Here is a 26,161-nt window from a genome sequence, read left to right as displayed (position 1 = left end):
GTGGTACAAGTAAAAGACAACACTGGTGGCAAATTCAATGTATGAAGCTGAATTAATAGCTCTTGCAAGAGGAACACAGGAAGCAATCACACTTACACATTTAGCTGAAGAGATTCTACAGGTCTCTGATGCACCAATTAATATCTTTTGCAATAACAATGCTGTTATACAAACAGTTACATTGGACAAACTCAAATATTTGGAACAAACAAAGCATTTAGATCATAAGAAAGATTTTATTAAATGCTACATTGAGTTAGAGTACATAAATGTGAAATACATACAGACAAACAATCAACAAGCAGATATATTAACTAAAGTGCTACATGTACCACAAGTCAAACATCTTACCAGTTTACTCAGACTAGTAAGAGTTTGAAGGGGAGTATTATGAGATGATTAGTTCATCAACGGACAAACCACGAGACAATGACTTCATAATGTCTCAGTTAGAATACATACAATATAAGGACAAGAGACACTGAGCAGTCAATCGTCACCTCACCCCTTGTCTATGCGTGCCCCCCTTAAGTTCTCCCTCTCAACAGTAACCCACGTGGATAATTTCAGTGTGGCAAACTGGCCAGTTTCCACTCGTACTCTAGAAGAGATTTCAACTTTTCAGTCATTCCAACGTTCCGACGTTAGTCATCAATTATGTCATGAGTGTCGATCGTCCGAACTTGGAAATCATGCGAACCTTCGCTAGGTCGTCTACGCGCTTCAAAACTTGCACTGTACTAATCACGACTGCGACGACGTAGGAGAAATGTCATTAAAAGTACCAAAAGCAAACAATGTACAGCTATTCAAGGAAGGGTATAAGGTGGGATTATGCACTTTCTGTGATCAAGCTGGTCAATCTAACAAAAAGGTTCAATAGCACCTTCAAGGGTTAGAAGACGCAGTGCTGCGTAACATCCAAGCCGTCGCTGAGCTTTCTGATCTCGTACGGACGAGTTTTGGTCCTAATGGCACGTTAACTCTATCTTTTACAAATACATATCTTATATTAACGATATTCTTTAACGTTGGATAGGCCGGAATAAACTCATCGTCAACCATTTGGGCAAATTATTCGTCACATCCGATGCTGCGACAATCATCCGAGAAATCGAGGTCGTTCACCCCGCTGCTAAGCTTCTCGTTATGGCATCTGAAGCACAGGAGACGGAGGTCCGCATGTAGTTACTATAATTCGATCATGGACCTACTGACGCCCGCACTAATCGTACAGATGGGTGACGCAACCAACCTCGTCTTAATTCTCGCCGGTGAACTACTAAAAGTAGCAGAACATCTGTTAGTCATGGGGTTGCATCCAAGTGAAGTGACAGTGGGATATGAGCTTGCAGGAAAGAAGGCTCTTGAAGAACTTGAAAGTATGTACTTTTACACAGCTCCAGTCAGTTTTGTTCTCAATGCGTCATAGCCTTATCCACTTCTTCCTTACCCTCACCATTAACACACGCCGCACTTACAAACGCTCTCAAGCCTGCAATTGCTTCAAAACAGTATGGCTCAGAAGATACCCTGGCATCCCTGGTTGCGGAAGCTGCGCTTGTCGTGATGCCGCAGAACCCGAAAAACTTCAACGTTGACAACGTACGTGTTGTAAAAATCATGGGAGGCAGTTTAGTGGGCAGCAAAGTCGTACGCGGGATGGTGTTCAATCGTGAACCAGAAGGTTCTATCAAACGCGTGACGAAAGGGAAAGTCGCGGTATTCACATCTGGGCTCGATATCGCACAGACGGAGACGAAAGGGACAGTGTTATTGCACAATGCGGAGGAGATGCTGAACTTCACGAGTGGGGAAGAGAAACACATGGAAAAGGTCTGTATAAATTTCCCTTTTTTATGTCCTAATCTTAATTCTCACTTTATTTAACTCCTCTATAGGTCTTCAAAGAGATCGCAGACTCCGGTGTCAAGGTCATCATCGCAGGGTCAACCGTCGGCGAACTCGCAATGCACTTCCTCGACCGTCTAGGTATCGCCGTTCTCAAAGTTCTCAGCAAATTCGACCTTCGAAGACTCTGCCGCGTCGTCAACGCAACCCCTCTTGCTCGTATGGGCCCGCCAACGCCTGAAGAGGCTGGATTTGTTGACGTGTTCGAGGTGACGGAGATCGGTGGAGATCGCGTAACCGTACTCCGACAAGAAACTGATGAACATGGAGGTGGGGAGAAAACGCGTACAGCGACGATTGTTCTACGCGGCGCGACGCAGAATGCTCTGGATGATCTGGAACGAGCAGTCGACGATGGTGTCTCCGTTCTCAAATCCCTACTTCGTGACCCACGCCTCGTACCCGGTGCCGGCGCAACCGAACTAGAACTCGCACGACGTGTAGAGGCATACGGTTCCTCGCTCACCTCGCTCAGTCAACATGCAGCAAAACGCTACGCATCCGCGCTCGAAGTCATCCCACGCACATTGGCTGAGAACGCTCGTGGTGGAGCGGAAGGGAACGAAGTCATCAGTGCGTTATGGGCGAGACATCAAGAAGGTGGAGCGACTTTCGGTGTGAACATTGATGCCGAGGATGAAGATGGTATTTTGGATGCTCAGGCTGCTGGGATCGTCGACTCCCTCGCTGCGAAGAGTTGGGCTATTCGCCTTGCCACGGAGGCTGCTGTGTCCGTGCTTTCTGTCGACAGCATCATTATGAGCAAACCTGCTGGTGGGCCGAAAATACCGCAGCAAGCCGGTAATTGGGATGAGGATTAGTTGATGACGTTATTTCCATCTAGTAGAAGTACTAAAATATTCGAGACAGATGTATGTGCAGATAGATTATATTCCAACACGATGGATCAAAGCAAAGCAAACACAACAAGCTGCAAACGTCTATTTAATACAGAAGAAACGTACATGAACACACATGTTCCGCAGTGCTAGTCCAAGAACCAATAAAATAAAGAAAAGTCTAGATCAGTACATGACAACAAATTTCATCAACGGACCTAAGAGAAGTCTACCAGCCAGACCTCTCCAAACGAGGTCGCAATCCCCACAACTCCTCGTACATCATCCAAATCAAACGTATATGCGCTCTCTAGCGAGACGTTTCCGGGTAAATGGAGCGTAGCTACTCGTCCACGTGCAACCTCAAGTTCGGGGTGTATCGGCACTCCACTAAACGTCTTCCTATATTTTGCAGCTTCTTCACTCGGCAACGTATCGTTGAATACTGGCTCAAACGATGGGAACGTTGCAACACGCAGGACGGGTGCACGTCCATTCGGTCTATACTTTTTCGGGTGCTCTTCCACCCACATCGCACAACGTCCGCCGTAGCCCATGACAGGACTTCCGCCAAATGGATCCTGAACAAATTCCTCAAGCGCTTGAGCTGCATCTGCAGTGAGATCAACTATGTCCACTCCGCCAAATTGGCCTGGGGCGTGAGGTGCGTTCATATGCATGTGAAGTGGTATACCGTCGACACCGCCGTGAAGTTCTCCGAGCTCCAATCCTAGTCCGAAGTTCGCAAGACCATTCTCGAGTGCTTCGAGCTGGTCGTAAAAGTTCGCTCCTTGGTCACCCCAGGCCGCAGCGTTATTCTGTTCGAGCTGTCCTTGCTCCTGGTCGTGTTCGTGTTCGTGTTCGGGCGCATGTTCATCAATATGCTCGTGTCCGTGGCTCTCGTCAGCATTCCCGTTAGTATTCTCGTTAGTATGAGCGAACAATCCATTCTCTTCATTCTCCGCCGCAAAATCTTCATCATCCTCCGCACCGAAGTCATAGACGCCTAAAGCCTCCAGTTGGACAGCACCAGCACCATCATCTTCAAAACCATCATCTTCTTCATCTTCCTCATCTTCCTCGTCTTCCTCGTCTCCTCCAATATGCTGGATACCGAAGCCCTCGAGCTCTACGTCTCCCTCAAATTCCACTTCATCCTCCTCATCATTGACTCCATCACCCATAACGAACGGATTCAGATGATGTCGAGGTATTCGAAGGTTCTGTGGTCGGCGCAATGGAGCTTCGGCAAGCACAGTTCGAATTATTTCAGGCTGGCCTGACCCAGAGCTTGCACCCACATAGTCAAAATAGTGATGCGTGATAGTCGTCCGAGGAAGATTCGAAGATCTTGAGAAGTAGAAATCTTCAGGATCGATGACTGGAAAGCCATTTTGATTGCCCTCAGCAAGTGCTTGGCCTTCATTTCCGGCAGGTCCAGACCCATCACCCTCACCACCTTCATGGAAATGCTGGTGCACGTTTAATAAATCGTGGTTGTGACCATTGATGTAGAGTGCCAATGCCTGAGCTGATGTTGGCACCGCCGTCGCATTCGGCCGACGAGAAAACGTAAGCACCGAGCGTGTCCGATGCCTTCGTAGATCTTCCCGCAATGTATGCCACTTCGGAATGATCACAGGGTATGCGTCGCGGTTCCTTGACAGATCCGTACTCGGTGAAGGGTTTTCTATGTGGTTACCGCATCTACTACACATGTGCATTGCTCCAGAGGATGTGCTGGGTCCTGCGAGTGGAGCAGATACGGTACGGAAGGGAATGACTCGCACGTCTGACGGTGTCAAAGGGACGGGTGTTCGAAGTGATGATTCGACATCATCACTTCCCTCTCTGGCAAGTATTGATCGTAAAACATCCATTTCGTACGTCACAGCATGTGCAGCGGTCAGCGTCTCCCAGTACAGGACCATATGCGTGGATGACAGCAACGCCTGAGGGACGCAATCAAGAACCAGGTTTAGGCTAGTATCGATGCAAACAGCCCTTTTGGTATTCTTATCCGAAAGGTATATTCCAACTCGCTCTCGTGACATGTGTGATATGCCAACAAGACTTCCACAAAGTTCGTCTTGAGTCATCGCCGAAAATGGTTCGTAGACGCGTGGGATCTTAAAAGAATTGACTTGTTCAAACTTTGCGTGCGTGTCAGAATATATTAGTAGGATTATCTCGCAATGAGTCGAGCCAGAATGCCTAGAACTGAATGTATCAAGCACTGCCGACTATCTTTATATGAAAGAAGCTACGTACTGTTGCATTTCGATCATTATCTCCACAGCCTGCTCGCGCCGGCCTTTAAAGTCATAGCTACTCTCTGATTCATCGCAAGGCTTCCATCGCGTCAGCTTTGCGCCATGATTGACGCGCCACGTTTGCAGAAGTTGTCCCTCCGCGGTCCAGCAGCTTAGAACATTGTGCAAGTCGTAAACCATCAAGTGGCGAGAACCCGGAAGAAACGTGAAATAAGTGACAATGCGTTTATCTGGGAAGCTGATCTTAACAGGCTGCTTGCGGGAGTGAATTTGCGGCTCTGCCCATCGTTTCGCGATACGTTCGGCTCGTAGGCATGCCTCGATTAGTCGTTCTATGGGAACGTCCAGGGCTTGCGTGGCAGTGAACGGAAGAGGTCGCGAGAGAGACACGCTCTCTGCGACCTGCATCCACACCGCCCTCTCATACTGGAGGGCGTTCAAGGTATGGCAAGTCTGGAATATCGGATAGTCCGGGTCAGAATCGTTCATCAGGATTCAGGACACGGCACCTTTACGTACCCTACTCAGGGCAATAACATCATAAGGCAGAAGAAAGGCGGCAACTAGACGAATAGCGTCATACGGGAGGTCTGTTAGTGAGTACATTTGGTTGGTTTCTGCCTTCCGTCGTTAGTAGTCAGCTTGTGGATAGCATACAAAGAAGGAGGGAAGTTACATGACCTGATTGTCCACGTGATGTCTTCTCAACAAAATGCGCTCCTGCCTTGAATTTGAAACAACACTTTACTTCACCACTTGTCCACTGCCATGGCCCAAGGCTCGAAACAAGAACCTCCCTGTCAGGATGAAGGTAACTGCTCCTTAAGCTATTTAATTTTGCTTGGTTACCTTGACTAATGCCACTTAGCCTGCAGCCTCCAGTCGTGCCTCAACAAAAACACTTACTCCCCAGAAAAATGTGACACCTACGTCAGGGCTCTCTACGAGTGCTGTCGGAATATGTACAAAACTACTGGTAGAAAGGGAGACTCGAGTGCATGCCCGAACGAACGTGTCGTCGAGCGATGGTTGAAGAGCCATTAGAGCGTAGAATTATAGACGAAACGATAATGACAAACCTGTGTTACGTTTTGCTCATTGCTTCATAGCCACAAGTAAGTACGACATTGTTCTCTTTTCACCTTTCGAAACTCATGAACATGATAATACTTCGAGATGGCTCAGAGACGTTCTGTTTTGCAATATACAAGGCTATTAATTCAACAGTTTCCTGGCGCCTTTTTACAGGACTGTACGACAGCTTGTTGTCGTGAATTGAAGTGACATGTCCCTTAAGACAAAGGATTAATATTGGCTACTAAAGGATCTTTTGTTCCCTTACAACAAATACTGAGAGGGGGCGAACTGCTGCACGTGACAGCATACATTGACAGCAGAATGTCGTCAACCAATTCGTCATCAACGATCATCCAAGTCTACCAAAAATGCGCATCTACGACCTCTCCCACAAACTGGACTCGAATACCCAGATCTACCCAGGTGACCCATCTGTCTGCTTCCATAAGCATACCACTGTCCAGAACGACGGATTTGCTGTTACCGGTCTGTCACTCGGCTCGCACAGCGGGACACATATCGACGCGCCATGTCATTTCTTTGAGGATGGGATAAGCGTTGACGCGATTGATATTTCTCTTTTGGTTGGACCTGCGGTTGTACTGGACGTACTCGACAGGAAACCACGAGAACGCATAACGTGGGACCACCTCATCAAGGTGGGCGCGAACACACTTATCCAAGGCCATCGAATAGTCCTAATCCGAACCGATTGGCCAAAACACTGGAAGACTCCACTCTACCTCGACCATCCCTTCCTCGATAGGGAAGCAGCACGAAAACTCCTTGACATGGGTGTCCGAGTCCTTGGTGTTGATACACTAAATCCAGACGAGACCTTCACGGAAGGCGAAGGTTCCGATTTTGGTGTGCACGAAACGATCCTTGGAGCTGGTGCAATGATTGTGGAGAACCTCACGAATTTGGAGTCACTTCCCAAAGAAGGTTTACACGTTAGTTTATTGCCTCTTTCATTAACGGGTGGGTATAACTACAGATGCATGTTTTGCCCAAATTGATTCTGATACAAAATTATTGTTGTAGGCTGTGATGGATCGCCGATTCGAGCTATCGCATGGGTTCCCGATTAACAGATAATACCAAGACATAAAGTTGCTTGTTTTTGGAATTAGCTCGGAACCGATGTTTAACCATATGGCATTTATCGTAATATGAGTATCTAAAGCCGTGTATCATTTGTGTAGCACTTTATATTGGCCTACCTGCATGGCTTGCAAAATCACTACCTACGTCAAAGACAGTGTTCTGTTCGAATCACTAGCTTATGTGTTTCATAAGAAGGCACAAGCAAGCACTGTCAATAAGAGAATGGATGACACGGCTACTGGCACAGCTGGCAAGCTATGGATACATCAATTTGATAAATCCAATGTCTAGAGGCAGGTATATGTTACAATTTTGCATTTTCAATACTTGACAAAACCACTAATTTACATTCTAAATATGTATTCCCTCTGTGTCAGGCGTCAAAGCAAGAGAAGAATATGAGACCATGAGTACATAATAATTATAGCAAGAACACTTTAACATCCTCATTCTACCCGTCCCTCACACCACTGCCAACAGGCTTGTCAAAAAAAGGTAAAGTTGTTGGTTCGAGTGGCCTTTGAAAATCATATTCATCTTCTGAATTATAAATAGTCGACCTGTCTGATTCCGCTCGCGACTGCTGACTCTCGAGATCAGGCGGTGGAGGCGGAGGCGTACGGGGCGTTTTAAAATGTATCGTATATTGTCCGGTATATTGTCCGTTCGCGTCGGCGTGTGAGTCTAGACTAACACTGGAGTTTATAACAGGCCGTTGAGCATATTCACGCAGGTCTAATGTGATCCTGTTTGCCATAGTGCATGCCATGCTGTAAATTCGTGAATAGTAAGCTGGCCAGTCTAGTATCGATTAAACATATCGACAAAACCGTACACAAGAGTAGGACTATATCAAGGCAAGAAAATATGTCAGTTTCACGAGTTCCGTATAGAAACTGATGAAAATCGGAGTTACCATGCTGCTATATATTTTAAGGTCTCCTGAAACGTCTCTTGTAAGCAAGATCTATAATCCTATAGAGTCAGCTTACCGGACCGACCAATATCATTAACACCCATACAAGATTGGCTGAAAACACACATCTGAAAGGAAGTTGTTAGTACTTAATTGCTAAGAACGTGAAACGTAAGGGTACTTAACATGAAATATATTACACCTTGATTAAAAATGATATCGAAAATACCATGACGCGACTCCCGTGGCCACTTAGTCTTGAAGAATACTAAGATAAGGACAATAACATCGTAGACAACCTGCATGAGCTGGAATGTTGACGGTCTCCAACGTCCACTAAGATTTTAAAGAATAAGCAAACATCCTTTTATGGAGAGAATATTTAAGAAGGCTGACAGACTGTCTGCGGTATCTTCCGTGCACACTAGAAAAAGACCGTTAGGGAACTAGGCATGCAAAACTGACATTCTGGCGTCTTACAATACAAGACCTTGTGATTCTGGTATAGTGGCGGCAGTTCCAGAGCTAAAGATTTACACATCTGTGTGATTATCTTAAAAGCATTGCGGCGTTGGATTGGGTGCGGCTTACGATGATGTCCAGGCGTTAGGTATATCCATAGTGCGATACCGAGTTCAGAAACAAGATAAATCGCCAAAAATATTTGTACCACTCTGTTTTTCTGGTATAATGCATAGACTCTGCGTTCACAGGTTGGATCGAGCTGGAAGAGCAGAAGTGTAGTATACGCGCCTCAAAGCAACCAACATATTAGGAACAATTGTGAGGACAATTCCTCCTGCTATGGGCAAGAATATAGCAAAATGCTCGCATCTATTAAGCAGCATTAGCTTGTTGCATGTCACAAGCCTAGATACACACATCTGTATCAATGTTAGCATAAGTAAAGCTACCATTTGCTAGCTCCTTACCTTTGGGTTCATAAAGGGGCTTATTCTTGCTAATGGAGTTCATTGTCGTCAACCTCTCTCATAGCCCGGTAGTTAACGCACTTACTAAAAGTTATGATGAAGAAAAATGCGGGGGAATAATATCGGTTCTGAATGGAGCTTAGCATGCGTTACCTGCATCAGATGCAAAAAAGATAAGACTATAAAGAATATAACAGAACCGAGGGAGAAATTTCTTTTCCACATATACTCGATCTACCATCGTGTCAGTAATTCAACAACGTATAAGATTAAAGACTTTGCCTAACCTCGAATGGCAACGTGAGTATATGATCATATACGTGAACTGTAAAGAACGCCAGAGTCACTTGCTTGAATCCGACCCCTTATTTCAATGTCTTTCTTTGAACATGAGATTATACCACCGACCTTCAAGGCAAGGCTTCGAGAAAAGAACACTATAAGTCTGCGAACGACGAAATGATCGACATAACTCACATTTCTGGGCCTGTCGACCATAGTATTTCGATTTCCTTTGAGTCACTCTCTTGCATGTTCCCATGGGCAGAGTGGACGGAGTAGCGCGGAGAACATCATACTGAAGGATGCTGTTATGCCTTTATGCAAAACCGAACTAGGAGGGAAACCGTATTTGCTTTGATGAATTATCCAGTAGCCGTCGAGTCATCTGGCTATGCACACGATTATAAGTAGAGGTGACTATATGGTGAAGTTCCGCTATGCCTGTACGAAGTTGTCGATCTAGGCTACATGCTGCCCGAGTACTAGTGCGATCCTTATAGGGGAGCGACCCGAAAGTAGTTGCTATCCGTTTCTGGTCAATTCCTGCTGAAGCTGATCTTATGAGATTCGAGCGCAGATCTTCTGGTTTATGACCAGAGCTGTACATTCTGACGTGGGCATGAATGACTGAGTGGTTCCTTTAGGTTGCTCGTTGACCAGTGCAGAGTCCTGACCTGCAAGACGACAGGTGGAACGGAAGTTTCCGGAACCGAAGGTCTTTAAAAGTGTATATTACCATATGAAGCAACCACTTTGAATCAAAGGGAAGTCATGACCTTGACCCACAATGTAAAAGATATCCGTTCCGTGATATTGGTTAACTCGGACTTTTTTTTAAATTGTTCTGTCAATTTCAGCTGCAACTAGTTCCAGGGTACTCATAAATAGATCACATCGAACAAAGTCTGACGAAAGATGACCTTCATCTCACCGAGGTCTAAGATATCTATCAAGTGTAGAAATTAATTAAATACGCAGAATCATAGTCTTAGTATTAAATCCTATTAAGGCTCGCATATATTTACTACGTGAATTTACAAACGTGGTTCCCACCTGGGAAAGTTGAGGAGATTGAGAATTTGAGATGCAGCGAGTATTTACAAATCCTAATATTACACATTGAGACGTGTATGCTCATAACGAGTTCACAGCTCTCCTAGCTTCGGCTGCACTTTGAAGAGAGTTGTTCTTGCTACTAATGAATAGTAAAGGAATACCAGGTAAATTTCACCACGTCAAAAAATATATATGAAGATCTCTAGTAGGATTGATAAGAAGATGACACATGTGAGGCGAGAGCTCACGTGCCGAGAACGCGTAGTCCAAACTGAGAGCACTTCTAATAACGGAAGTTAGCCAAATGAAACGCATACCTCATCACATTCCGCAAATGGGAAATGAAGTACCAGAGTATCAGGATTCAGAGGTGTCTACAACCGACACACCTATACATGTAATATATCAACCTTCCAGCTCATATCGTTTACTCCCATTTCGGGCTTCACAACGCTTTCAACAGCTCGCGTCCGTTCTCTCTTTTTCTCCTCCATTCGCTCCGCCCAGCTCGAACTGTTCGTCTCTCCTGTACCGTCCGTGGCATTACCGTTTTTAGCGGGCCAAGCTTCATTTAAGACTACCTGAAGCTCCGCCCGAAAGACAGAGAGTTCGGATTGGAGGCTATGAGCCTCATTTCGGTGTTCTGGCGAAAATTGTAGGAGATGCGGGAGAATCTGCGCAGCATCGTCTGAAAATGGCATACATCGCGGAGTAAATATCAAGAAGTCACTACTTTAATTTTAAATAACGCACTCTGGACTTCGTCGAAGCGCACAACGAGCTTCCCGATTGATCTGAGGAGGTACTCTTCTTCGTCAATTGTACCTTTCCGGCCCGAACCCACTTTGCGTTCCATCTTACGCTTTGAGCGAGAAGTTCGCCTGTAACAACGGAGATAAGGATTTGAAATCCGTAATGAGAAGCAAATACGTTAACTGACTTTGATGCTTTGGATGCCGTCGTTGGAGCGACGGTGTATCGCGTGAAGGCTGTCGGAGCCATCGAAACATCTGTCATCACGTCCACGCTGTGCAGAGTTGGATCATCGTCGAGACCATAAAATGCGTCTAGTCGAGGTCAATCGGTTAGAAACAAGTATGTATTACTGTCTAGGTAACGTACCGGGCTCTTCCGTTTTCTTGACTCGCAATTCACGTAATCGCTCTGTTTGTTTCCGTAACTGAGTTCGCATCTCCTCTATGTCTTCCGAAAATTGCGTTCGACTGTCAAGGAGAGCAGGCTGAACGATTTCCTCTAGGAGTGTTTGTTCGCCGTGTAAAGCAACCTAAGCACTCGTGTCAGCGTGCGATAGTCAAAGATACCCAGCAACTCACGATACGACGCGCTTCAGAGAACATGTTCCCCTGTACAAGTGCATTGATACAGAGTCTCAGATTCTTCGCGTGATCCAAGAGCAGGCGAGCTGCTTCCTCGAATTTCTTTTTTGATAGGAGCTCATCTGTGATTAATAATTAATTAAGCCGGGTGCTTACAAGCAGGAACCTGCACTTACCAGCCAATCGATGAGCGAGCTCATTGAGTGACGTTTCGTCAGTACCGACACGAATGGCCAGCTCCAAGGCCTCCCTCCAAAGGAGTGCGCGCTCATAAGCAACCAATGCTTTTGATGAACTCCGAGCCTCAATGAACACTGACATCGAATTAGTCCAATTTCGACTACTCTAATTATTTCTAACGATTGCCATTCTACTTACCGATGGCAGCTTGCCTAAACTCGCGACGCTCGAAGAGATAGTCACCGTATACGTCAAGTATCCGCTGCGAAGAACGTCGTAAGTCGTAATATTCATTCCAAATCATTTCTAAGAACGCTTACCCTATGTCGCTCCACGTCGTTCTTCCATAGTTGAAATGCGCTGGTGTACAATCTATGTTTCTCGATATACAAAATAGCCTCGTCAAAATAATCCGGACCTGGTCATACAATGAGTCAATAACGACGACGCAAACGGAACTAACGGAATGGAACGGACCAGCCAGATTTAGGTTCTCTAATGCTTTTGGATTCCTCTTCAACTGGTCGTCTATTCTATACCGTTGGTAGAATTTTGGAAGAGCACGTAGCTCGCGGAGGAATGGTAAATATTCCCGAGGATCCTAATTATGCCACATAGTCAGTCATCTATTTAGCCATAAGACTATGAGGTTACGCTACCCGCTGAGAGTGCTGAGCGATCAAGAGGACCAGAGAGAAGTCGTACATTCCTAATGCCGTGTCGAACAGCCTATCAGCGTCGACTAGGAAAATGACGTATTTTACGGCTTCTTCGACGAGTTCCGAATCAATTTCTACATACTACAGTCAAAATGGGTTATGGTCAGTCAGGACTATTGGATGCATACCCCGTATTCGTAAAAGCAGTGATAGAGCGGCCTCGTAGTCTGCGGGTTTCTTCACCACATATACAGTCAGAATCGAGTTGACGTATTTGGTCAGATCTCTTGACTCGAGTTCCACACGCAGTGCATCATAATATTCGGTGATTTTCATTGAATCAAGGGATGTCTGCCTGGATTATTGCATCGTTTATGAGGAACAGGGTAAAGTACAAATCGGTCCTAAGAACTCACCCGAGACCAGTGAGGAAGAGGTTCAAATAATCAACATCATCGATCTGTTCCACGAACGATGATACGTTTTCTAAGAATGCTGTTGGATCATGCTCAACCAAGATAGACAGATCGATTCTGTGCTTTCGACACGCCAGGAAAGCCTTCCGGTAGTTCTTTCTGTAAAGCTCAATTGTTTAATGCTTTCACAGAAGATGATCAAGGTACTTACGTTTCAATGTCCTGCTTCACCACAACGAGAACCATTGGTCGCGGATTGATCGTTTCCAGATTTCCTCGTGGCATCTGGAGCACAAGGCTCATATTACTCGGCACAGCTGTAACGATACGCGAACCACGCTCGACACGACGGTGTTCCCATTGGGACTGTGGTTGAGTTGAGGCGTCTGACGATCCATTCATCACCGCAGTACTTGTAATAACATGCAGATTCTCGAGCGGTGCAAAGAAAGACTCGTGCGATGTCGTGGTGTATATGACAAACCCAGCAGATATAGCCATGGACGAGCTGTTTGGCGCAAGGAAATACGGGGAGTTTGCGTTCGGAGACGTGCAGTAGAGTTTTCCAGAATCTGTCCGGCCAATGAACAGAGAAGAGCTTTCGGGTAGCGACACGGCTTCCGCGGTGAAGCAGAAATTCGGAAACTCAGTTACGAGCGCAGCACCTTCCCCTGATGTAGAAACTATTGCAAGTCAGATAATGGCACAGCCCAATATTTATCTCTTCATTACTTACCGGAGAAGATTTTTCCTTCCGACGACTGCCAATAGATTCCAGCTGTCGAATATACCAACCGCCCGTCTTTACCTGGCATTTCAATCTCCTTTTGTCCCTGGAAAACTTTATCCGCAACTACAGCTACAAAGGCTACGTCCGCAATAGATTCACATGCTAGGACAGAGATCCGGAACGTCTTCGGTGCAGCAGGATTCTCTTGAAGACATATTTGCCTCGGCTGGCAAACCTCCGACCCTAGATCGAATATGCACACAAGAACTGGGTCAAGAGCCTTTCCACGACCAAATTCCATACGTGTACGCAGATCCCATAGTGAGACGGATCCGCCGTGGTTCAAGACCGCAAGATGGTCGCCTGTTGGGGAGAAGGAAACATGCACAGGCGTGCGCGGCTGGCCTAGTGCTAGAGTAATGGAGGCCATAGGAGGCGGGACGTTTTGAGTTCGGAAGGGCGTTATTAATAGAGATGCTGCAAGAGAACCTGATGAGATCAGACAGCGTGCACAGAGAAATACTTACTTCCGTCGACAACAGCTACCGACCCAGTGTCATTTGGCACCTGTGCTCGTGAGATGAACGTTTCCCAAGCGAAAACATATTCCAGAACTCGTTCTTGCACGTTTGTTAATTGCTGCAAGGATATGCGCGATGAAATACGTACGACGTGTCGTGAGGAGAAGACGCGTGCCGTTTTCGGGATGCCAAGTGACTGAAGTAAACGTTCCGGATCCATTGTCGGCTTTTGGAGCGATGATCTCCTGCTTTAGATACCTATGAGGCAGGTTAGGTCCGTCAAAGGCCAAACTGTAGAGTGCGCACCAATGATAATTGCTAGTGGTCCAAAGCTGCACTATTAATAGAAAATATTTTATTCAGCCAAGTCATGTAAATCAGAGCAGTTTCGACATACCAATGTCGCCTTCGTCTCGTTCGAGCCACACAGCAAGGATGTCTGATTCGGCATTCCACATCAATTCACGCACTTTATAGCTTCCTTGCTCCCTTAACGAGAACTCTCCGTGTCTCAGTCCGTTTCGCTCGAAGAACACAATGTCATGTCGACCTTCTCTCCCAGCACCGCCTCCCTCAAATCCGAAACGCTGCGTTCCAGAAATGAGGTTCCCGCTAGGTCGCCAGTCCAATACATGTTCAAGCCCAGCAACAGGTTCCGCAACATTTTGCAAAACTCCTTGACGGTCATATACACGAAGCACACGACGCGTTCGATCGATCGATCCCTGAGGTGGCGTTCGGAGCGCAGAAATGACGAAGAAGGCACCGTCTCCGCGCCATGATACACGCGAGAGACCATCGTCATCCGGGCTACTACCTATATTTGCAAGCGAAACAGGAGTAGCTTGTGCCGCGGCCTTTCCGAGCGAACCGTGAAACTGCGTCTGTTTAGAGCCCCAACCGACATTGACCTGCTGAGCCTCTCCCGGGTCGTCTGAGTGAAGTGGTTGCTCAAGGAGGACATCGAAATTAGTTGTCATAACCAACACCTTTTCGTCACCAGTCACGACAACTACGATTGATTCGTCAGGACACCAGCCAGCTGTACTAATTCCTGCTTCGATAGAACCAATAACTTCAAACTACTATCTTTTAGTTAATGACCGACAAGATACTTATCTTCACTCACGTTGTTTGACTCTTCCTCAACAGATAACAATCCAATGTCCCCTCCTTTAGTTATGATCGCTAGAGATTGTGCTTCGTTCAAGTATCTAGCGGATACCACTCTTCCATTGAGAGGGAAACTGGCAATCGGAACTGGGATATCCTAATACTTCCATTGTAATGCCATTTCATGCAACACGCGCAAAACTAACCTCTACAGAAGTTGAATGCTCAATCCGAAGGATCTCTGCTTCATCCTCTTTCTCGGATAGGACATATGCGCAGTTATGTTCAACGTCGAAGCCCGAAGAGCTAACATTTGAGGAAGGTACGTCCCAGAAATGCGTAGATGCAATAGAAAGGCTCCTCATGATCCAATTAAGCTTAGGAAGAAACTCGTTTAAATTCGTTCGCGTTTATCTGCTCTTGACTTTCTGCGCCCGGGTTTTCTTCCGATATCCAAATGTACAGCACAGAAGAGAGAAAGCTTTATCAGAAACGCAGATTCAAAGCTGATATAGCATAAGAAACAAGGATATTCAACCTGAGTATGATGTATGCGCAGGCTTATAGTCGAGGCTCAAGAGCCAAGATGAGTCGGCACACGTACGTACAAAAATTAGCTCACGTGATCATGACTGTCTCGTTCTCTTCATAGATTATGTAATAACAATTACCATGAGTATTAGAGTACGAGTGGAAACTCCCGAGAGCATGTGGGAAACTAGTTTTCCACAGGTCATTTTGCTGGGGCTCTGGAGGCGTGGTAAACCTCGCGTGGACAACACTTAGTCAGCATATTAGTAATATCATTATAATGTCCCAAAAAGGAAATTTTAAAGAATTTTGTGTTGTTTACCTCTATTGAGCTGAAAATTTAGGTACAATATTAATTTCAGACATTGGTTATACTGCTGAGAGCAATTTTATTGTGTTTTATAGTCTACCAGTGTTGAAACATACATAATAAATAGATATATCTAAGAGAAATAAAAAGAAAGAGACAATTGATTATATTGAACAGGCTTTATTATTGTTCAAAATTTGTAAATTGTCTGAAGAGGTACTGGAAATATTGTCCATATCTATCACTTGTACCTCTCCAGTTTTATCAGAGTGTACTCCTTCAAATGAAGGAGTATCTGAAAGAATGTCAAGCAAAATAGGAGATGTTAACCTAATAAAATGACAGACATAGAGTATATGCACTCTCAAACTATCTATTTTCCTTGCTTTTTGTCAGGTTGAGGCATTTTTTCTTAATTTATCTACTGACATAATATTATGTATGACTAATACATTTGAGTTTTCCACAGACCAATTTCCGGCAACCCTTGTGGTAGTGAGGTTTACCTCGTGGGAAACCTCTGTGGTAATCCTCACTGTGGGAAACTAGGGAGTTTCCACTCGTACTCTAATGAGTATCGTACTTGCTCGAGTCCATCATTGTCCTTTGTCTGGGTTATTATTACGAAGAGCCACCGTAGGATGGACAATTGACATCATTGGTACTCTCGAGTCTCGATCGTTAAGTGTCGCTGGCGCTCTGAGCGACGTGTACTTGCAGATGCGGCCCATCTGTCATATCCGAGCATGACTACCGGTTTCGAAGTTTCTCGTACTTTTGCGATCATTGAGGACCACAGAAAAGTAGCCTTGCTCACGTCGTTGACGTTTCGTCGGCGGCACGTTTTCGTCAGTTTCGTCCGTGTCTTCCTCATGTACTCGTTTTATTCCTAATCTCGGCTCTTCCGCTCTGACGGTCGTATGATCATCATCCCACACTGGGGGATCTGGTAGATATTCGTCCTTGAAAATCCGTACAACCTCGCCGTTTTCGTATCTGCTACCTTCCGCGCAACGAAAGGCAGGAGTCCCACTCTCCAGTTTAATTGGAACGGTAGCTCTGTTCAGTTCTTCCGCCCATTGATTTGCGAGTTCGGTGTCGATTCGCCCTGGTAGATGCTCCTTCGTGGAAGGATCGCGCCTCCAGTCCTTAAACGGCTTCCCTCGTGGATCGTCACGTCGCCGGTACCTAGGAGGCATGCAACTGAGATATCGTCTGACTTCTCCCAACTCAAGCCCGAGCTCCATGACAGTGTCCTTCACCCTGCTCAGTTCTGCCAACATGAATTTGCGCTCTTCCGTCAGCTGATGCAGGTATTCGTCAATTCGTGCTTGAGCAATAGACAGTTCCTTCGTGTTATCCGAACTTAGGTATTGGACGAACTCCACGGTTGAAGCCTGCAATTTTTCGTCCTCCATTTCGACGGTTTCTCGTAAACATCCTCGGTCAATCACTGGTTGCTCTGATGCACGACATCGCAAGGTTTTACTATCCTGACTTTCATTCTTCGGATAAGGGATCGCGGTATCTCTTGCCTTACGGATTTTTCCTGTCCCAAAGTTGAACCCGTGAGGTCAGGATTGAAGAAATAACTACCTACTCGAGTACCTGGGATTGGTTTCCCTAGAGACTTGCACTTCTCCGAAAGTTTTCTTTCTCGTTGTGATATGTAAGCTGGTGTTTCTTGAAGTTGATATTTCGATGGGAGGAAGTAGTATTGGAGTCCCAGAGGGTGTCCTTTCTGCGTCAGCGCGGATCGACCTTTCGACATTTGACCGTGGAACGTGTAGGCAAAGTGAAGACTCTTGCATTGAGCTGAACGAGCTACAGTCAAGCACTGTCATTGACTCAAACTAGATGCATACCGATCATATACGTGGCCTTCGTCGTATGTAGGCTTTGAGCGACGAGTCCGGGCTGCCCTTGTTGACGGCATGATTTATCTTGAGGCGTTTTCCCAGAAGGTTAGTTCTATACCGCTTCGATTATACATGAAATACTTACGACAAAGAAGCGTTTACCTGAAAGCAATAAGGAGTCCCAGACCCTGTTGTCGGCTTTATGTTCAAGAACTCTTCGCGTCGAGCGAGGAAGACTGGTTACGGAAGGAAAAAAAAACGAAAGTAAAAAGTTGGCTGTTTCTTATCAGAACAAACACAAAAGCTTGCACTGCAGCGTGTTTCGTGGCTCATTCAAGCATGTTCCTAAAATGCTAGGGCCTTTCCAGTTCAACCTTTCTCCTGGACAATACGAACAATAAGAGGTCGCACAATTGCCTAATTTGGAAATAATATACGCTATCTGATTGATGGAGAGTGGGATGGGACGGCTGTGCAAGCGAGAGGCTCCCGTCAAAAGGTAACTTCCTCGACCCTTTGACCCTTTTAACAACACAAGACCGATGGCCTTTCCATCTACAGGGCATTTGTGATTGCAATTTTACGACACTTATCGATTGTCGTATTCTCGAACTCCTTGACTCCGCCGCAAAAGGCAATCAACTGTGGCCTGCGGTGCACTCCAGTCCAAATGCTTGTAACTCAGCGTAGCCTCACGGGAAATTATTACGTATAATCTAGGTGAGTCAATCGCGAGAAACGTGAGCGTGACTTGATTTGAGCCACGTCCAGAGCGGGAATTCTCGCGTGTCTTGCGTCTTTCTAACTTGACCTCCGATAGTCACCTCCCCTTCCTCTCTAATCCTAAATACATCCTACCCAATCCCTTTGTGCCTCTTATACTTACTCTTATACTTAGTCCAACATGCCTGGCGCTATTCGCGGTGAGAAGTCGAGGATTCCAGGGCCTTACCAGGTGGATTGGAATTCATCCACCGTGTGCTCTTGGTGCAATGCTAACCACACAATTGTTTACTACAGCGTAAGGTGGTTCATTTTGACCGTCATGCTACAGACATTTCCGTTACCTCCACACCCGTAAAGAAACGCGCTCCAGTGCTTATACCCGGTGCTGAGACGCACAAATTGCAGAAACGTCGGACAGTCTCCGCTTCACGGCGCCGAAGCAGTGGTTTAAACGTACCTTCGGATGGTGACGTCGAAGGACTCCCCGACTTTTGCTGTATGGGCATTCAGTAACTACTGTCCATAATTTGTCCTTATAACTCGTTACAGACCCCAAGAACCCGGTCAGAAAAACCAAGCCGCATGCTAGACTTCCTCTAGCCGCAGCTATGAGTGAGTACACAACGGGCTTATGCCTTAAACATTCGCCCAGCTCATTACCGACCTCGTACATGTCAGGTATCGACAAGTTTCCTGTTACATCGCAGTTGCAAGATGCGCCGTCTTCTCCATTCGGCAAAACTATGGGCAAACCAGACATATCTGACTTCTCCGAAATGCCACACAGTATGTCTGTTCTTCTAAATTTCTGATCTCTTCCTCACCATCCACAGTCGAATCCCTTGAAAGGGCAATAGCTTCCTCGATCGCCGGCTCTGGCGACACATTGGCAGATGCGAGGTCCGCTATGGCCGTGGAGTGGGATACACAATGTCGCTGCTCGGCTCTCAAAGCCGAGAATGATGCGTTGCGCCGTGATTATAGCTCATTGCAGCAACGCTACGACATTTTGCTGTCCATGATGAAAGAGTTGCGATCAAAGAACAAGAACGAAACGTCACAATCGCAAGCTACGATTGGCGAATATATGAACTGCGACGGAGAAGAAGAGTTTGATCGTTCATGCGAATCAAACTCGCCCACCTCGAAGACCGATGGAAGCTTCTCAACACCATCGACTTCGAGTACTCAGTTATGCACGCCAGCAGAAACTCCTGCAATGCCGGTGCGTGTCATCGATGAGGATTACGATGAGGGCTACGACCACCGTGCCGTTCGGGCACAACTGGTGCGTCGGGACGTTTCCATCGCGCTCGGGCTCAAGCCTGGGATGAGCTTGGATGAGACCGTTGACAGGCTGACTGAATCCTTGGCTACCCAATGGAATATTGTTGAGGACGAGGCTAAACTGAGTTCCACTTCGGATAAACCAATTTATGTATTCCCTCCTTTTCCACTGCCTACAATCCCGGTATTTGAATTTTAAACTGTGTTCCTTTTGTTGCATTGTCATCTCTTTCTGCCTGCCAACTACTCCGAGTAATTGTGATTTGTGCGGATTGTACGGCTTTCATCTCTTACACCCTAACCCTCTTCATTCTCATTTCTTTGTCTGTGGTTCCTTTCCCTTTTATCTCTATCCTGCTTTCTGATCATATGCTTTCAAAGGAATTCTTTTTCCGCTGTTTTCCAGTGTACATCTGCTTTCCCCTTATTTTTACTAAGGACATAGTTGCAAAAAAAGACTAAAAAGTCAATCTCCAATATTTCTTCCTTGTACTAGTAGAAAATACTTGTGCTGATTAGATTAGATTTCTAAAGATAAGATAATCACGAGTAACAGTCTTCTCTCTTCCAGAACAATGACTATGGGATTCTCGTTTAGCACAATATATCCCACCCAGACGACTTGCCGACGACTTTCATGATTTCCATCTGGCAAGCTGGTGCGCGCATCGCTACGGTGCAAGGATGCTTTCGTGCGCGAACAGGCATTCATCGGACGTTCAGCTCAAGTCCTCTCTTAAGGTGCCTTTATACGATCGCTCACATACATACGTTTCTGAGCTGAGAAAGTCATTCAAGACAAGATAGCAATGCTCAATCTCTGTCTGAACTGCCACTATCCGGGATCAGAGTCCTGGAGCTAGGTCAGCTCGTCGCTGGACCTTTCGCCGGACAACTACTCGCGTGCGTGCCGCCCACTTCCCATACATTATACTTAGTTATCGACGCTCATAATAAACGCTGATTAGTCATTTCGGTGCTGAAGTGATCAAAGTCGAGCCGCCGACGACAGGAGACCCCGTACGCGTTTGGCGAGAGTTAGACATGGATGGAGTTAGTATATGGTTCAGGAGTATCTCGAGAAATAAGAAGAGTGTGACTATTGATATGCGGAAGGATGAAGGCAAGAAGTATGCATGTAGTTTTCTGTTTGTACACATGGCTAATGAAATATGCTAATGAGTGTCCAGACTAGTTAAGGAACTTGCGATCAAAAGCGACATCCTTTTGGAGAACTTCAGGCCTGGAAGTAAGTCTCGTTTCACACCTCTTCATTGAAACGTCGTTTAACCACATAATTCGAATCCAGCTCTGGAGAAATGGGGTCTCGGACCATCCGACATCCACCCTCACAATCCCGACCTTATCTTCACTCGCGTCAGCGGATATGGCCAGACCGGCCCGTGGGCACAACGCCCAGGCTACGCTTCGGTGTGCGAAGGCGAAGCAGGCTTCCGTTATATCAACGGGTTTCCGGATGAACATGGTATGCTTGCTGGCCCTTCAGTACGTCCGAACATCAGCTTTGGAGACTCGATAACTGGGTTACACGCCGCATTTGGCGCGGTGAGTAAATATCAAGCTTAGAGAAGAGCTTGCACATGCTAAAATCTAAAATCAGGTTCTTGCTTTGTTATCCAGAGGAAAACGTAAATCAAATGGCAAGATCGGAGGCCAAACTGTTGATGTCAGTATTATGGAGAGGTGGGTTCAAAATTAGCGCACAGCTCGTTTGACTACTGACTATATGCTAAGCATCTTGAACATGACGGAAGGAATTATCCCAGAATACTCGCGCAAAGGTGTAATTCGCGGACCATCTGGCTCCTGTATCACGGGTATCGTCCCAACGAATGCATACCCGACCTCTGTTCCTTTCTCATACATCCTCATCGGTGCCAACGGCGAGTCCATCTACGAGCGTTTTATGAACGCCATCGGAAGACCAGACCTCATTGGGCCGGACTATGCGGGTAATCACAAACGTGTCCCCCGTCAAGCCGAACTGGACGGGGCGATTTCTGAATGGACCCGCCAGCGCACATCCGAAGAAATCGTCAAGATCATGAACGACGCGAACGTGCCCGTGGGCCGGGTTTTGAACGTGAAAGAAATTATGGAAAATGAACACATTCGCGAACGCGGGATGATTGAGCGCATTCATGTTCCGTTCCGTAACACAAAGGGAGAGGCCACTGTCGATGATGCAGGATGGGAACTGGACGTCAATCGGGTGACTCCTCGCTTAGAATGCGACATGCCGACAAGATGGGCTGGTCCAGACCTTGGACAGCATAATGAAGAGGTTCTCGGAGGCATTCTTGGGCTCTCACAATCCGACATGTCTGGTCTGAGGGTTCGCGGTGTCATTGGGTAGGCTCACGAAGGCAAAGTGTAATAAAATGAAGTCAAGGTTAGCTAGCCGCACAATGCACTATTTAAGGCCTGTGATGTGATGATATCGACTCGAATGTCTACATTTGAACTGCAACGTAAATGGAACATCGAAAAACAGCAATGGGCCCCCGAGCTTAGGTTTATTCTATCCGTTGGATCACGGTAAGATGAATTATGTAGACGGTATAAATTGGTTCATCAAATATAATAAAGACTCGGAGGGCTATGTAGTATTGCTACGAAACTTTAATGGTGTATTAAGTACTTCTCACGACGAGATAGTGTAACGTGCATACAAGCCTATAGACCGGCCCAGTCGAAACACTTGTGTTCTCATCAGACGGGAGTCACATTGCGTCCGGGTCTGAAGACAACACAATTCGACTCTGAGTTGCTATAACAAATACACATGCCAGGAAACCCCTTCACGAATATAAAAGCAATGTTACCCCAGTTGCATTCTCACCAAGTGGGAGATGCATTGCATTCCGCATCTGGCGACAAACAATACGACTCTGGGATACTGTGATTGGCACACATGCAGGGAAATCCCTTTGTGGACATTTGCCAGTATCCCATCTGTCGCATTCTCGCCAGATGGAAGATATGCTGTATCTGGGGTTTTCAAAGGAAAAATTCGAACTTGGGAGATAATGAAACTCAGAAGCCTCCTCCACCATCTCATCATGACCCACAGTAGCTGCCACGCCCTGGATGAGCATAATTCTACTTGTCAGTGTAACAAATCCCGCACTTCCTAAGATGACACGGAATGCAGGATGGAAGTGTGCGATGAAAACATTGACACTATGCACCTGCGATGTCACCAGCTTGTAAGAAACATACGAAGGTATTGTGAAGGCCAACATAAGGCTAGTGCTCCGCGCGTAGCGTATACGCTTACGCGCGTAAAATTTCCCACGTATACGCATACGCGCGTATAATTACGGGCGTAAACTGGGTCAGCAGGACCCATATACAATACACTACTTCCGTAGTTGTAGACGTACCGTATACAGTGTATACGGCGTATACGCTGTGCCAAATATAACAAGATACTTTACATTAAAATAGCTCATAAAAGTACACTATCATCTTTCAAAACAAATGCTTGATATTACTGAGCTAAGAAAATGTATTGTAGTACTGTTTACACACAGAAATAAGACAGTTGAGCATTGTGAGTTAATATCACATGACAGCTCTAAACCGTCATGTGATGTACCATAGTAACCATACTAACTGCAGTACTCATACTAGTACTTTTTAAGTTAAACAAGGTTGTTATATAGTATTAAAATGATTTGGTATATAAATAAGTAAAGTAAATGAGGTTTAGAAACTCAAACTTAGTATTTAATTAGAGAATATGCTTAGTAATACCGTATACTCGTATACGGCATATACGGAAATTTTTTACTTATGGTATATGCATACGCGTGTAAATATACACCCGTATTTTCAGCTAAAATTTTCTCTTACAATACGGTGCGTAAGCATATACACTGCAGGCGTATCTGTAAATTATGCTACAGTGTGGAGCACTACATAAGGCTATAGTTGCTGATGTTTGGTCCTGGACCTAATGGACCCAGGTTGACCCTAGGACCGAACCTGAGGTCCGGGTCACAATAGGTCCGGTCCAATCAGGTCCAGAACAGGTTCAGTTCCAGGTCCAGGAAATGCTGTATTTTCCTGGACCAGACTGGACCTTAAGGACTGAGGACTGGACCCAGGACCCATGTTTCTATTTTAATACAAGAACACCCAGTTGAGTTGACATATAATTCAGGGTGTTCACTCCTCACTTGATACATACATAAAGTAGTAGAAATAAGTATTAAAATACAGTAGAATTAGCTATGAAGCTGTGGGAAAATGTACTGTAGCATTACAATTTACATATTTGGACTGGGTTGAACTACAATTTGCACTCTTTTTGCATAAGCTTTCTTCTTGCACTTATGTACCCAGAAAGACCTGCTCTCTGTGCAGACAGTACTCTCAAGGACGCTTCAGAGAGGGAATGGCTGCATTCTCCAAGTGATGACATCGTTTCACTACCACCTGACCTGCAGGAAGCACAGAAGAGTGCTTCTGCTGGTAGTACTGCTGATAGCCGCTCATGCTGTAACCTTTGTCGAAATGCTCTGTCCTCCAAGTACAAGGAGGCTATTGCTGCAGAAAAAAGAGACTTAGAACTTTTGAAGCAATTGAAATTCTTAAAACTCATTATCATTCTCTTTGTAAATAGTCTAGTATAAAGCACTAGCTACATATTACAAAAAAAAGAATAGACACTGTTTGTTGTAGGATGCTTGAACTCCTCTACTCACATGTGGGACGCACTCTTGAGTCGACTGTAAGTATAAGTTCTACTGGTCCAGGTCATACCTGGACCGGACCTGGACTGGACCTCAGGTCCGGTCCAACAGTGGTCCACAAAGGTTCGGGTCCAGGTCCCTCCTTTACCCGGACCGTATGAAGAGGTCCGGGTTACAGTCCAGGTAAAGGAGGGGTGGACCGGTCCAGAACCGGACCACGGCAACTATACATAAGGCTGTACCTCGTAGTTTTCGAGTAATCCGTAGAAGATTTCTACATTACTAAGTGAAGGTACGAGTAATGAGAGACGGATGGGCGACGAACAGGTAGGTGCCCACCATGCCTTGCAAGGATGCAGTCCTCCAAATGGGGCACTATGACATGGGCTTGGTTATACGTGGAGCACCGGATGGAAGACTCGTGTCACGTATGTGTAGATATCTTTTTATCTCCTAAAGCCTCCGAGCGTACACCAATTTTCGGCGTGAAATTAGGGAAAGATGGCAGAAATTGCAAACCCTCTATCTGATCAGCATTGCCTGAGCAATGGCGTTATTAAGTACAGTATAACATCACAGAAAATGTAAGAGATGCATGCCAAATTCTAAGTCATCTCCTGATCGAATGATAAGAGACGTAGGAAATCGAACAACGTCTCAGCATTCGATATTCATTGATTGTGCATGATGGCTTACAAGAAGGTATATCGTTACATCCCTAGCCTTGATGACATTGAGCAAAACTGTACAGTGTGACGTTGCCTTGTTCGGCGTCACGTATCAGATACTGCTTTCCTTTTAACAAGCGTGATGCAGTAAAAAATACACCCCCTTACCAAAAGTGTCTGTCACCACCCTTATTTGCTATAATTTAACAATTTCTAAACACAATTGTAAGTCTCTAACCTCAAAAAATTCATACACAATCTATGTAAAGTAATAAATGAATCTGAAAATAAATTTTACTGTCGTTTTCATAAATATTGTCACACGCGCGATTCGTGATTTTCGTCACACTAAGTACACTCAAATACAAAATCTACTATAACTCAACTAATACTTAACCAAATTACATGATCTAAGTTGTAAAAATTATACTTTTGAAGTATCTTTCATATTCCAGAAAAAATAAAGTAAAATGAGCAAAAATTGAGCAAGATACAACACAATATGTGAGTTTTCCCTATATTTCATGTATATGAGTTTTCCTAGCCCTAAAACTGATTATACAATACTATAAACTAGTCTAAATGAAGAATATAGCTTGATTATTAATTTACATATTGAATTCTAACTAGGATACAGAATATACATATAAGTATAATACATATTTAAGTTTGCTAAAATTGAGCATTTTCCCCCAACCTCTCTACACTCA

The 26,161-nt window shown here is 45.4% G+C and overlaps 8 protein-coding genes across 8 annotated transcripts; 4 read left to right on the top strand and 4 right to left on the bottom strand.

The window, feature by feature from the left end:
* The first annotated feature begins 747 nt into the window (after positions 1 to 747).
* Positions 748 to 5,640, top strand: FOMMEDRAFT_138146 (T-complex protein 1). The gene is made up of 8 exons (XM_007262064.1): positions 748 to 826; positions 884 to 974; positions 1,040 to 1,176; positions 1,238 to 1,382; positions 1,433 to 1,836; positions 1,902 to 4,970; positions 5,022 to 5,476; positions 5,543 to 5,640. Exons 1-6 carry the CDS (start codon positions 770 to 772, stop codon positions 2,730 to 2,732), a joined length of 1,665 nt encoding a protein of 554 aa, XP_007262126.1. The 5' UTR covers positions 748 to 769; the 3' UTR covers positions 2,733 to 4,970; positions 5,022 to 5,476; positions 5,543 to 5,640.
* Positions 5,641 to 5,970: 330 nt separating this feature from the next.
* On the top strand, positions 5,971 to 7,191 carry FOMMEDRAFT_138145 (putative cyclase; the record flags this gene model as incomplete). The annotated part of the gene is made up of 3 exons (XM_007262063.1): positions 5,971 to 6,138; positions 6,200 to 7,081; positions 7,145 to 7,191. The coding sequence occupies exons 2-3, from the start codon at positions 6,469 to 6,471 to the stop codon at positions 7,189 to 7,191; spliced, it is 660 nt and encodes a 219-aa protein (XP_007262125.1). The 5' UTR covers positions 5,971 to 6,138; positions 6,200 to 6,468.
* Positions 7,192 to 7,577: 386 nt separating this feature from the next.
* On the bottom strand, positions 7,578 to 9,921 carry FOMMEDRAFT_16640 (uncharacterized protein). The gene is made up of 14 exons (XM_007262062.1): positions 9,533 to 9,921; positions 9,464 to 9,476; positions 9,343 to 9,405; positions 9,141 to 9,289; positions 9,054 to 9,084; positions 8,877 to 8,957; positions 8,715 to 8,824; positions 8,604 to 8,648; positions 8,520 to 8,547; positions 8,310 to 8,459; positions 8,200 to 8,251; positions 8,124 to 8,149; positions 8,043 to 8,054; positions 7,578 to 7,977 (listed from the first exon to the last, which is right to left on the bottom strand). The coding sequence occupies exons 5-14, from the start codon at positions 9,065 to 9,067 to the stop codon at positions 7,659 to 7,661; spliced, it is 837 nt and encodes a 278-aa protein (XP_007262124.1). The 5' UTR covers positions 9,068 to 9,084; positions 9,141 to 9,289; positions 9,343 to 9,405; positions 9,464 to 9,476; positions 9,533 to 9,921; the 3' UTR covers positions 7,578 to 7,658.
* A 731-nt stretch (positions 9,922 to 10,652) lies between these two features.
* On the bottom strand, positions 10,653 to 15,780 carry FOMMEDRAFT_116634 (IkappaB kinase complex, IKAP component). The gene is made up of 19 exons (XM_007262061.1): positions 15,556 to 15,780; positions 15,366 to 15,506; positions 14,634 to 15,318; positions 14,385 to 14,573; positions 14,243 to 14,335; positions 13,722 to 14,192; positions 13,197 to 13,668; positions 12,986 to 13,144; positions 12,758 to 12,924; positions 12,570 to 12,703; positions 12,388 to 12,511; positions 12,231 to 12,328; positions 12,109 to 12,172; positions 11,907 to 12,044; positions 11,728 to 11,852; positions 11,516 to 11,678; positions 11,334 to 11,460; positions 11,147 to 11,274; positions 10,653 to 11,081 (listed from the first exon to the last, which is right to left on the bottom strand). Exons 1-19 carry the CDS (start codon positions 15,712 to 15,714, stop codon positions 10,783 to 10,785), a joined length of 3,936 nt encoding a protein of 1,311 aa, XP_007262123.1. The 5' UTR covers positions 15,715 to 15,780; the 3' UTR covers positions 10,653 to 10,782.
* A 1,065-nt stretch (positions 15,781 to 16,845) lies between these two features.
* Positions 16,846 to 18,126, bottom strand: FOMMEDRAFT_150867 (uncharacterized protein; the record flags this gene model as incomplete). The annotated part of the gene is made up of 4 exons (XM_007262060.1): positions 16,846 to 16,964; positions 17,008 to 17,739; positions 17,791 to 18,005; positions 18,056 to 18,126. The coding sequence occupies 4 exons, from the start codon at positions 18,124 to 18,126 to the stop codon at positions 16,846 to 16,848; spliced, it is 1,137 nt and encodes a 378-aa protein (XP_007262122.1).
* An 827-nt stretch (positions 18,127 to 18,953) lies between these two features.
* FOMMEDRAFT_131084 (uncharacterized protein) lies at positions 18,954 to 20,261 on the top strand (the record flags this gene model as incomplete). The annotated part of the gene is made up of 5 exons (XM_007262059.1): positions 18,954 to 19,004; positions 19,070 to 19,271; positions 19,325 to 19,387; positions 19,454 to 19,561; positions 19,609 to 20,261. 5 exons carry the CDS (start codon positions 18,954 to 18,956, stop codon positions 20,259 to 20,261), a joined length of 1,077 nt encoding a protein of 358 aa, XP_007262121.1.
* A 438-nt stretch (positions 20,262 to 20,699) lies between these two features.
* Positions 20,700 to 22,439, top strand: FOMMEDRAFT_131083 (CoA-transferase family III; the record flags this gene model as incomplete). The annotated part of the gene is made up of 7 exons (XM_007262058.1): positions 20,700 to 20,721; positions 20,926 to 20,965; positions 21,031 to 21,192; positions 21,253 to 21,311; positions 21,372 to 21,628; positions 21,684 to 21,766; positions 21,818 to 22,439. The coding sequence occupies 7 exons, from the start codon at positions 20,700 to 20,702 to the stop codon at positions 22,437 to 22,439; spliced, it is 1,245 nt and encodes a 414-aa protein (XP_007262120.1).
* Positions 22,440 to 22,884: 445 nt separating this feature from the next.
* Positions 22,885 to 23,391, bottom strand: FOMMEDRAFT_150865 (uncharacterized protein; the record flags this gene model as incomplete). Its single annotated transcript, XM_007262057.1, has 1 exon — positions 22,885 to 23,391. The coding sequence occupies one exon, from the start codon at positions 23,389 to 23,391 to the stop codon at positions 22,885 to 22,887; it is 507 nt and encodes a 168-aa protein (XP_007262119.1).
* Between the last annotated feature and the right edge of the window lie 2,770 nt (positions 23,392 to 26,161).

Source organism: Fomitiporia mediterranea (assembly GCF_000271605.1).
Source record: "Fomitiporia mediterranea MF3/22 unplaced genomic scaffold FOMMEscaffold_1, whole genome shotgun sequence".
In the NCBI taxonomy this organism is placed as follows: Eukaryota; Fungi; Basidiomycota; class Agaricomycetes; order Hymenochaetales; family Hymenochaetaceae; genus Fomitiporia; species Fomitiporia mediterranea.
The sequence above is the reverse complement of the archived record's forward strand: the minus strand, read 5'-3'. Positions and strand labels throughout refer to the sequence as shown.

Excerpts from the sequence above, each read along its gene's own strand:
- FOMMEDRAFT_16640 (XM_007262062.1), bottom strand. Across the intron at positions 8,548-8,603 it reads GAATCACAAGGTCTTGTATT|TGTGCACGGAAGATACCGCA; the intron begins GTAAGACGCCAG and ends GTCTTTTTCTAG. Across the intron at positions 8,252-8,309 it reads CAAGGTGTAATATATTTCAT|ATGTGTGTTTTCAGCCAATC; the intron begins GTTAAGTACCCT and ends ACTTCCTTTCAG.
- FOMMEDRAFT_138146 (XM_007262064.1), top strand. The coding sequence starts at position 770 with ATGTCATTAAAAGTACCAAAAGCAAACAATGTACAGCTATTCAAGGAA. Across the intron at positions 1,177-1,237 it reads CTGAAGCACAGGAGACGGAG|ATGGGTGACGCAACCAACCT; the intron begins GTCCGCATGTAG and ends CTAATCGTACAG. Across the intron at positions 1,383-1,432 it reads GGCTCTTGAAGAACTTGAAA|CCTTATCCACTTCTTCCTTA; the intron begins GTATGTACTTTT and ends AATGCGTCATAG.
- FOMMEDRAFT_116634 (XM_007262061.1), bottom strand. The coding sequence starts at position 15,714 with ATGAGGAGCCTTTCTATTGCATCTACGCATTTCTGGGACGTACCTTCC. Across the intron at positions 15,507-15,555 it reads AGCATTCAACTTCTGTAGAG|GATATCCCAGTTCCGATTGC; the intron begins GTTAGTTTTGCG and ends TGGAAGTATTAG. Across the intron at positions 14,574-14,633 it reads ACGAGACGAAGGCGACATTG|TGCAGCTTTGGACCACTAGC; the intron begins GTATGTCGAAAC and ends TTCTATTAATAG.